Source organism: Boleophthalmus pectinirostris, unplaced genomic scaffold, assembly GCF_026225935.1.
Source record: "Boleophthalmus pectinirostris isolate CB_2022bp ecotype Guang Dong unplaced genomic scaffold, ASM2622593v1 HiC_scaffold_6, whole genome shotgun sequence".
Lineage (NCBI taxonomy): Eukaryota > Metazoa > Chordata > Actinopteri > Gobiiformes > Gobiidae > Boleophthalmus > Boleophthalmus pectinirostris.
This window is the reverse complement of record NW_026571447.1, coordinates 201688-212352: the sequence shown is the minus strand read 5'-3', so window position 1 is coordinate 212352 and position 10665 is coordinate 201688. Positions and strand designations below refer to the sequence as shown.

At 35.8% G+C, this 10665-nt stretch overlaps 1 protein-coding gene across 1 annotated transcript; it reads left to right on the top strand.

Annotated features, from left to right (window-relative positions):
• Window positions 1–7094: 7094 nt before the first annotated feature.
• Window positions 7095–9535, top strand: LOC110166488 (coiled-coil domain-containing protein 106-like). Its single transcript, XM_055164057.1, has 4 exons — window positions 7095–7344; window positions 8073–8219; window positions 8390–8608; window positions 9126–9535. Exons 1-4 carry the CDS (start codon window positions 7266–7268, stop codon window positions 9437–9439), a joined length of 759 nt encoding a protein of 252 aa, XP_055020032.1. The 5' UTR covers window positions 7095–7265; the 3' UTR covers window positions 9440–9535.
• Window positions 9536–10665: the final 1130 nt, after the last annotated feature.

The window sequence follows — 10665 nt, the reverse complement described above, 5'->3', positions numbered from 1 at the left end:
ATATGTTTTATGGTGTATTATATTCAGACTGAGATCACACATTATTGATTCAAATTTCAGCACAATCGGACTAAGTCTGTGCGAACAGGAGCAAATAATGTCACCTTGAAATTAGCAAAAATTTTTACTGAAATGTGCGGCCTCGCCGCACGTAAACCGTGACAGTTATCAAAAAAAAATCTGCAACTTTAGATGTTCCACTTCTCTAGATGATGTACGGTGATTTTCAGCCCTGTGGGTGAAGCTCCTTCAGAGGAGTTCGTTCAAACGCAATGTGAACGAAAATGCAGACTGAAATTTCAATCCAAGATGGCCACCTTCTGGTTTGTCAGAGGGCGTGGCCATAATAATATTTTTTGTTTGTCTTCACATGACGAATGTGTGTACGGAATTTCGTGGCTCTACAACAAAGTTGACCGAGACATCTCCCATAGACGCAAAATTTTTCAATTTTCCAGGTGGTGCTGTGTCACCATTTTTTTATGCCCGTGCAGGAAACCTATATTTTATCAAATTTTTCGCCACTTCTGAATATTGTGCCAAGTTTGGTGAGTTTTTGAATGTGTTTAGGGGGTCAAATTAGAGCTCAAAAGCAGAAGAAATAAAAATTAAAGCCGCAAGTGGCGTCGAACGGCCCTCGCCCGCCGCGCCCGCCGCGCCCGTGAACGCCGCGCCCACAAATGGTGCGCACCGTCAACACCATACCATAAACACTGTGTCCGCAAACAAGCGAATCACCTCTTCTTTCATCCTGTAACTCTGAAACTGAATTCTATGCCTGCAAACAGCGAAATGACATAGTACGCCTTTAAATGTTCTTTGCGCCCCCTGCTGGCCAACCTTGAAAAATTCCCATGTCAGTAATATATGTTTTTTCTTCTAATCATTAATAGAATTAAATTCCCAAATTTGGTACAAATCCAACAATGTTGACGTTTCATGTCTATGGTAGGGGGCGCTATAGTGTTCACTTTTCATATGTTTTATAGTGTATAGACTAGTTGCACGTTAGCAAATGCTACTTCCGGTTGTAAAACTGCTGTTGGTCGACTTACTTCCGGTCAGCATTGTGCCGCTGTTTAAATGTGGGGTTGGCTTCTCTCTCAATCGTTTTTTCAGCTTTGTCTGTGTTATTAGTCAAAATAGAAGCAATCCTCTATTTAGTAACAGAGAAAGGAACAACACCGTCCTCAAATATGAAAGTGTCATCTCAAAATATCAGCGAAATTAAGTTAACACATCTTCTGGAGCTTCCACATGATTCCGCTTTGCGCGCCCAGTGTCTTTACCAAAATAAAGAGGCAAGACTTCACCGTGACGGCCAACTCCAGGGACAGGTCACCAATGCAAGTCTGACAAATGGCAGAAACAAGCAGAGACCTGCATTTTTCTAGAAGCCTGAGACATCTTCCAAAGATTTGCGTGGATGATGTTCATCGATTTGTGGACTGTTTTTCTCCTGCACTCAAGAGCAAGCGGGATAAAGGCTTTAAATTTTACATATCCCAGTATGTATATAACTTAGAAGGTAAGTCACAAAAACGTACCATATACTAATATACTAATAACTATACATTTGAATGTCGACTAACAACTGATAACTATGTAGACTCTTCCAGTGTTTGTAGCTTTTAATGAAACAGAACGTCTGCTTTTGCCTTTAATGCATTTGCGTATCTGTGGGCGAGTTAGCATTAGCGTTAGTCACCAAGCATCACAAACTATGAAAAAACTGGACTGTTTTGGCCACTGACAACCACTCCACCACACGTGAGTAACATCAGAGCCTCGTTCGAAAACATTGCCAGACGTAGATGTGTGTATCTTAACGCTATCTTATTCATTGATAAGGCACATAGCACCAAAATTAGCAAACATGCTAACGACCATGTAATGTGTCTTAATTTTAACGTTATATTTTGGTGCATTATTGTAAAGGGTAACAGGTCACAACAGTCTTTCAATGACGTTTTACTTTTATTTAACCAAAAATCCAAATTTAATTAGTGAAGTTTAGAAAAAGATATTGACTCTTAAGACAGAAGTGTAACGAACCTGGTTACAAACCTGCCAATCTGTATTTTATTTTTGCTGCCTTACTAAAATGATATGAGATAAAACATTCTTAGCAGTACTTGGCCATTCACAGATCTATTCTACATACCAGACCTGGAAGAGTCTATTGTTTATATCAAATGTATGCTTTATTATATTTTTACTTTTCTAATAATTAACTAACTTTTAACTATGTTACTAACTTTACTAATATTATTTTTCTGCAGTGTCTGACAAAGATCAGAGCTCAGGAGAAGTGGTGGTCAGGGCAGAGTGCTTCAGGTCCATGAGGAAAACAGAGAAAGCTCACAAGCTCAGAGTATGATCTTAGAAAGTGGCAGTGTGAAATGGTTGTGTTCAGTGTATGTAATACCAGCACAGATCCTAAGTATAATTGTTTTCTTTTAGGTAGACAACTTTGTTAGGGAGCTGTATGTTGAATGTTTCCAATGTAAACCTAAGACGAATGTTACCAATCTAAGCCTAAATCATATACTAGATCATTTTCACAGGACATCATGTCAGGTTGTCGACATTCCTTACAATACATACATTCAATTACACTGTAGGTAAACAATACTGCTTTGGGAAGTCATGCTTTCTTTAGAAATTGTGAATATTTTAATCAATGGTTATATTAAATACACTGTATATTGTATTTTACAGGTGGTCCTAAAAGATTCGCAGCCTGTACAGCTGGTTCACTACAGCTGCTCGTGCAAAGCTGGAAAAGCATTATGCAACCACTGTGTTGCTTTGCTTTTTCAATCAGCTCACTACTCCCAACTGAACCTCCAAGTGGTCCCCCCAGTGTTAAGCTGCACAGAGGGTGAACAACAATGGCATAAGCCCAGAGTTCTGGTGAGTTTTTTCAAGTGACATGTACATGACTATATGCACGATAGCACTTTTTTAAAAGTACTTTTTTTTTCTTATAATAGGGAGTAAAGCCTGGTCCTGTGGATAAAATGGCAGTGCTTTCTGTAAAGCCTAAGGCCAGAAAGACCACAGAGGGAGTGTGGTAAGTGCTTGCAATCTTGATAAAAATTGCTGAGAGAGAAAGAAAGCGGGGTGAGCTTCTGATTCCACACAGTTAATAATTGTAACTTTGAGGTACAAGCAACATTAATATCAACATCCATCAGATTTAAATAATCTTTATGTACTTAAAATATTTAAATAAACATCCCAAAGGTTTTGTTTCATGTACTGAAATATTTTACCGTTGTCACAATAATTGGTAACACTTTATAATAACTACAGCTTATTTAGCCTTAATAAAGCATGAACAAAGACTGAATTCATAAGGAACTAAGACTTAATTAATCATGAGTCACACTTAGTAACTACTTAATTACTACCTTAATTAGCACTTAACTAACACTTAATTCGCCTGTGCTCTAAATAGTTACTCATAATTATTTCACACTTAATTACTCATGAACTCAGCATTTGTGTGTGTATTTGTAAATGTATATTTAAGTACAAATTTGAGCATTTATTAATGATTAATAAGCTATGAGACAATGATTTACTAATAATGCAATGCAATGATAATTCAGGCAGCTATTATCTGTTAGTTAAGTCTTTCTGAGAGCTTTTCTAAAGTGAAGACTAATTATGCTTTATTAAGCATTTGTTAAGGTTGGTCAAATTCCAGAGAAACAATAATCACATTTTCAGATTATTTAGGAATGTGATAATGATTAACAAATGTCTAAGTAACACCATTAATTGATGATTAGTTCAACAAGTAGTTAATACTTTTTTGTAAACTTTTCTAAAGTGAAGACTGTTTGAACTTAATTAAGGATTTGTTAAGGTACTATACGAGCCATTATCTAAGCCTGGAGTGTCTTGACTCATTTCCCCCTGAATTTTAACTTCAGCATCGGTGAGAATCAACACTACATAAAAAAAAATAAGCCAACAAACATGGATATAAAACATCAAGATGTGTATTCAAATAATTTTCAGAACATTTACAAACACAGTGTCAGTATTCTGGTTTGTGAACTCTTTTCTTTTAAAGGTTTCAAATAACTTTGTGAGTAAAAAAACAAATCTAGCCATCAACTAATTAAAAATAAAACAAAAAAACTATAACTTAACAATAAAGTTTTAACGTCACATTTAAAAAGGTAAATGAATGAAATGAATACATTAAAACTGTAAATACCTATCAAATAGGGTTTTTATTGTTTTTTTTGGAACCTTTTTAAATGGAACCTAAAAGCATTAAAGGCACATTTATAGTCATGTACCCGTACATCCCCCAGCCTGATGGAGGGTAAGCCCTTCTTTTCGGTACCAGTGGTTGCCCCTATAGGCCAGTACAGTTATTTCAATGTCCTGCATTTTTGTACAGGCTTGTAGTGGAAACCATTGGTACAGAAAGAAGGGCTTATTCTGCATCAGACCGATTCTGGGCCATGTATGGGCAAGAGAATGTTACAGATTTTAATCCCAAATGTTTCAAATATTAATTTGAAAAAAAATTTTTTTTAAAGATAAATAAACATCAAGAAACCACAATGATAACCACAAGGTTCTACAGATCACTTGAATTGTTTCCCTATATCATAGATCAACCTTCCTAATGGCCCATCAACATGTTTTCTGGCCAGCCATTCCATCCACTCAATTACAGCAATGTGCTCAGATAACAAATTATCTGTTCTATTCCCCCTCAGCCTCCAGACCTGCTCTTTGTAAGAGCGCCATGCCCCTCTCAATATGTTGCGTATGGGCACCTGTGTTTGGAGCTACCCAACTCCTGCTGTGGTTAACTGTGTAATGGTGGTATCCCAACTGAGGCAAAATCCGATATGCTCGCCATTCGTCACTGATAACAGACGAGCCTACTCTCACATGCCGAGCAATGATGGGGACTAAATGCTTCCTTGATCTGCGTTCTACAAGCCGTAGAACTGGCTTCCTTTCACCATTATTTTGCACACACCAACATTCCAAATACCCATCTCTTCCTCTTCCATCCACCGGCCATTCTGCCCTTTCCGTACTGCAACAAAAAACAAATATTTAAAAGGATTATATTAGATTGTTAGATTACATGAACCATTGTCTTAAGCTTACCTTTTGTTTGTGTCGAAAATAGCTTTCATCTATTGCTACAAATTCTCTTCTTCCTCCAATCATCTGGCCAGTTTGTCTCCTCAGCTTTTGCATTGCTGTCCAACACACATCTCTTATTTTTTTGGCCATTCTTGTAAGTGTTGCTGAACTGGCAGGCACTGAGTCATCCATCATGTCTATTTGTCTTAGCCTTAATCCTTGACAAAATCTAAAAATACATACAAAAATATTGAAATTAACAAGCACATATTTGGCTAATTTGACTTGACTTGAACCATGTCATAAGTTATATTTTGGCTGATTCGTGCAAGTTTGTGTAATACTTTAAATTTTCCAGGTTTCGAGTTGAATGAACATAACACCTACACCTGTCCCTGTCCACCCTGTGCTTGTACCTGTTCTTAAAAAAAATTAAATAAAAAAAGTCTAGCTTTGGACCATAGGCTGAAAGCCAGTGGAGCCTATGTTTAGTATACAAATATTTTTTGTAGAATTTGTTAAATAAACATAAAACACATGTATCACATCCAAACTATTGGTTTAAATTAAAAATGCAATGAAGTGTTTCATTTGAATTACAGAGTTCCTAATAAAACTTATAACTATGAATATTTATCACAAATTAATTTGTCACGATTTCTAACGATATCTGTAAATATTAAATGCAATGTTTAAATATTTGTTTGTTTTCATGGAAATTTGCTAAATGTACCACCAATGTAAATAATTAATTCTTACATTTATAACTGTAAACAACATTGATTATTAATTGAAAAGGGCTTAATAACAGAAACAGGTCCAGGGAAAACATTAGACCTATGTAATCAGATAATTTTGCAAATTATATCTCCTTTTTGCCTCCCAGTTTTAGATCAATATTACATTATACAATAATGACATTTTAAAATAAATGTGTCTATTAAATTAAGATCAACAATAGCCTATATTATTGTTTGCTGTCATCAAGTTTACCAACCTGAAAATGAAATGCATCCACTTCCTCAGTGATAATTTTGACCTTGAAAATATAGATTTGTGTCTGATGGATAGCTGCTTTGGTCTCCCCAAATGCATAGCATGGTGACATATCCTATTAAGAAAGAACAAATATTAGAAACATGATAAATAAATGGTTGTCACCCATGCAACTTTTTTGGCCAGTAAGCCAACATTAAAAAATGTATTTGTGCTCTTCCCGTGCGCCCTCGTAGCCAAATTAGCTTGCTTCTGTTGCCTACAGACTGAACTTTTTAAATCAATTTAAAGGATTTTTAACTAACGAAACAGACTTTTATGTATCTTGCATTCTGACATAATTAAACTATAAATTGGCCCAATTAAATATGTAATATATTTAATTATAAGATAGACTAATTTCCAGAGCATCAATGTTGATCCAAAAGTTTCGCTCTTGGGGTTACTTACTCTCCTCTCAGCGATGCCACACTGTCAAGTAACTAGGTGCGAGGAGGATTAAACCATTAAACATTAAAAGTTACTAAACTTACCAGGCATAGCGATCTCCAGTGTTGGATCTTGCTTTCAGTGTCATATTCCGATGGCAGCTTCTGCATTTCATCTTACTTTTCAAAAGTTTTTTCCTTTGGAGCCACTGGATGAGTTTTAATGTCCTTCTTTTAGTCATCTCACAATTAAAAAATCTCTTAAGGCGTGTGAATCGGCTCATTGTTGGATATAAGGTATGAGAAAAATTGATTCCAGTCTGATTCCCTGATTCGAACCCACTTGATGGCGCAGTACGCAGTTGCGCATGCGTAACGAGGAATTCCCGCTCATTTTCCTCTTCTCTGACTCTAGTGTGACGTCTTTTCGTCTCAAATTAATTCAATAAAATTGTGTATTTAATTTTTAGAGTTGTACCTTAATATAGGTAACATTAAGGTGCTATACGTAAATAATATTTAGATTTTTTTTTTTTTTTTTTAAGTGTGATTTTATAATGGAAAGAAACATTAGTGTTGATGACGTCATCAGCCGCAGACCCGCTTGCCCTTCACTTTGCGGGCTAGCTCAGTTGAGTAGCGCATGTTCAACGCATGGTCTAACGCAGAGTCCAACTTTCTGCTATACGTGTATGGTTAAACGTGAAAGAAATGGCTTGTTGCAAACGAAGGCTTAGAAGCACAACACTTAACAAAGAGATGGAGATCCAGGAAAATGACGCTTCCAGCGGTAAGTGTGTTTATAGTTTTCTCATGAACAGGGTCCAAAGTTAGCATACTTTTTCAGCTGTTAGATTCGAAAAATATATATATATATATTTTCATTATTTGTCTCAAAAGCCAAAATGAAAATGTCATTAGCGGGCCACCAAGCTGGTCGCCAGGACTGACCCAGGTCCAAACTAGGTCCAAACTCCAGAACTGTGTTTCCCGCAGAAAATCGGTTAATCCAGGCGGTGACCGGGGTGGGGTGGTGGCCGAGATACCGTGCCCGCACAGTGAGGACCGGGGTGGGGTGGGTGAGACTGGACTAAACCAGGTCTAAAACAGGACTAAATCAGCTCTAAAACCAAGATTAAACCAGGACCAAATCAGGATTTAACCAGGACTAAACCATGCCGCGTTTACCGCGTCTCCTCCCGTACGCATCGTCTTCGCGCGTACGCTGCGCGCACCGCGCCACCTCCTATACGCCGCCGGTCCGTGAAAATATTATCCCGAAAAGAGCGAAATATTGACATAAAACCGGTCCGTGGCGCAGAAAAGGTTGGGAACCACTGTGCTTATGACACAATGCACGCAGTCGTACACTCCACATTGGATATTAGGAGCAGGAGTTTGGTTCGGGAAAAGGGAAACGGCCGTTATTTTTTTTATTTATTTATTTTTTTATTTTTTTATTTTTTTTTTTTAAATGTAGAGTAATTAGCTTTATACTAATTTATTTATGTGTTTTAGGTGTCCCCATTGCTCCAACAGCATCATTAAGAAACCAAAGAAAATTGGAAGAAATTAAAATGTTAGAAATGAAACTGGAATTTCAAAATGAAAAAATAAAGGAGTTGAGGGAGGACAACATTTTTTTAAAAGAACAACTGGCAGCAGGTAATTTACTTTTACCTTTTCAAATGTTCATCATCATTCCACTATGTTTGCTTGTGCTGTTTTAGTGTTAAATATTAAATTAATTAAAATTAATATTAAAATTGGTTTCATGACCTGAGAATCATCTGCAAGTGTGGTAAATAATAATTTTGTTGACATTATTGTTACAGCCCTCAAGAAAACAGACCCTGGCCCCAGCTCCAGTAGCTACAGTCTGGTTTCAAGTGACACTTCTAACATAGAAAGAGACAGTGTAGAGGCAACATCATCCAATGATACATCATCCAATGATATATCACCCAATGATACATCATCTGATGAAAAAAAGAAAAACAAAAGGATAAAGAAGAGAAAAGACAGGACACTGGCACTGAAATATTGCCAGAGAGGTAAAATGTTATTTTAATATCTTGTTTGTTTATCATATATTTTATGTAATACCTAAGTTTGCAGCGATTTTGACATTAAATATTTGTGGCAGTTCTCCACCATGCAACCTTCCCAACAACTACATCCACATGACTTTGGTGATTTTAAATTGAGGTTTAATTAAAACTTTATTGACCATTTTTACTATGCATACCAACATATTGAACTTCAGATAATCTATTCATAGTATAGTTAAACCTACTGTACCCTGTAAAATTTATTTGGCTTCATTTCACATTACACATTCTATTCTAATGGCAGGTATGTGCTATCTAATTATAATGTGTTTAAGCGTGTAAGCAAACAAGGAACTTGTGTGGTTCCCCACCATGTTTGCCCTAGCAGTTGTGAAACATGCTTTTAAAATTGTTCCAGTGAATAATTAGGGTGTTAGAATATGGGTAAATGAGCAATGAGTGTAGAACACTATTTAAAATATTTCATCTTTAGTCTTTTCATTTTCTTACTTATTTACAGCTCAAGATCCAAAACAAGTGGTGGCCAGGTACAAGAAAATTTTGAAGATCTTCAAGCGAAGTGGCACAATGAGTCAAGCCTTCAAAAAGTATGGGGTGGACCGCAATACAGTTATAATTACATCTCCAATTGCCGAATTGTACGTAGTTGCCCCAGAAAAATACAAAGAAATTATGCAGACTTACAGTAAAGCTATGAAGCTGTCAGTGTTTGCAGCCCAATGTGCATTGGCTATTTCTGAAGACGCTGACATAGAGCAAAAGATCCAAACTCTAAAAGATTCAAGGAAGCTAATTCCTTTTAAAACTAAATAAATAAATGTATGAATGCTTAAGAAATGTGAATTGTGTGAAGTTTTATAAATGTGCATTATGTTAAGGTCATCTGTAAAGTTCTCTTGCCCATACATGGCCCAGAATCGGTCTGATGCAGAATAAGCCCTTCTTTCTGTACCAATGGTTTCCACTACAAGCCTGTACAAAAATGCAGGACATTGAAATAACTGTACTGGCCTATAGGGGCAACCACTGGTACCGAAAGAAGGGCTTACCCTCCATCAGGCTGGGGGATGTACGGGTACATGACTATAAATGTGCCTTTAATGCTTTTAGGTTCCATTTAAAAAGGTTCCAAAAAAACAATAAAAACCCTATTTGATAGGTGTTTTACAGTTTTAATGTATTCATTTCATTCATTTACCTTTTTAAATGTGATGTTAAAACTTTATTGTTAAGTTATAGTTTTTTTGTTTTATTTTTAATTAGTTGATGGCTAGATTTGTTTTTTTACTCACAAAGTTATTTGAAACCTTTAAAAGAAAAGAGTTCACAAACCAGAATACTGACACTGTGTTTGTAAATGTTCTGAAAATTATTTGAATACACATCTTGATGTTTTATATCCATGTTTGTTGGCTTATTTTTTTTTATGTAGTGTTGATTCTCACCGATGCTGAAGTTAAAATTCAGGGGGAAATGAGTCAAGACACTCCAGGCTTAGATAATGGCTCGTATAGTACCTTAACAAATCCTTAATTAAGTTCAAACAGTCTTCACTTTAGAAAAGTTTACAAAAAAGTATTAACTACTTGTTGAACTAATCATCAATTAATGGTGTTACTTAGACATTTGTTAATCATTATCACATTCCTAAATAATCTGAAAATGTGATTATTGTTTCTCTGGAATTTGACCAACCTTAACAAATGCTTAATAAAGCATAATTAGTCTTCACTTTAGAAAAGCTCTCAGAAAGACTTAACTAACAGATAATAGCTGCCTGAATTATCATTGCATTGCATTATTAGTAAATCATTGTCTCATAGCTTATTAATCATTAATAAATGCTCAAATTTGTACTTAAATATACATTTACAAATACACACACAAATGCTGAGTTCATGAGTAATTAAGTGTGAAATAATTATGAGTAACTATTTAGAGCACAGGCGAATTAAGTGTTAGTTAAGTGCTAATTAAGGTAGTAGTTAAGTAGTTACTAAGTGTGACTCATGATTAATTAAGTCTTAGTTCCTTATGAA

Coding starts and splice junctions, on each gene's coding strand:
- LOC110166488 (XM_055164057.1), top strand. CDS start 7,266: ATGGCTTGTTGCAAACGAAGGCTTAGAAGCACAACACTTAACAAAGAG. Junction 7,345..8,072: donor GGAAAATGACGCTTCCAGCG/GTAAGTGTGTTT, acceptor TATGTGTTTTAG/GTGTCCCCATTGCTCCAACA. Junction 8,220..8,389: donor AAAAGAACAACTGGCAGCAG/GTAATTTACTTT, acceptor TTATTGTTACAG/CCCTCAAGAAAACAGACCCT.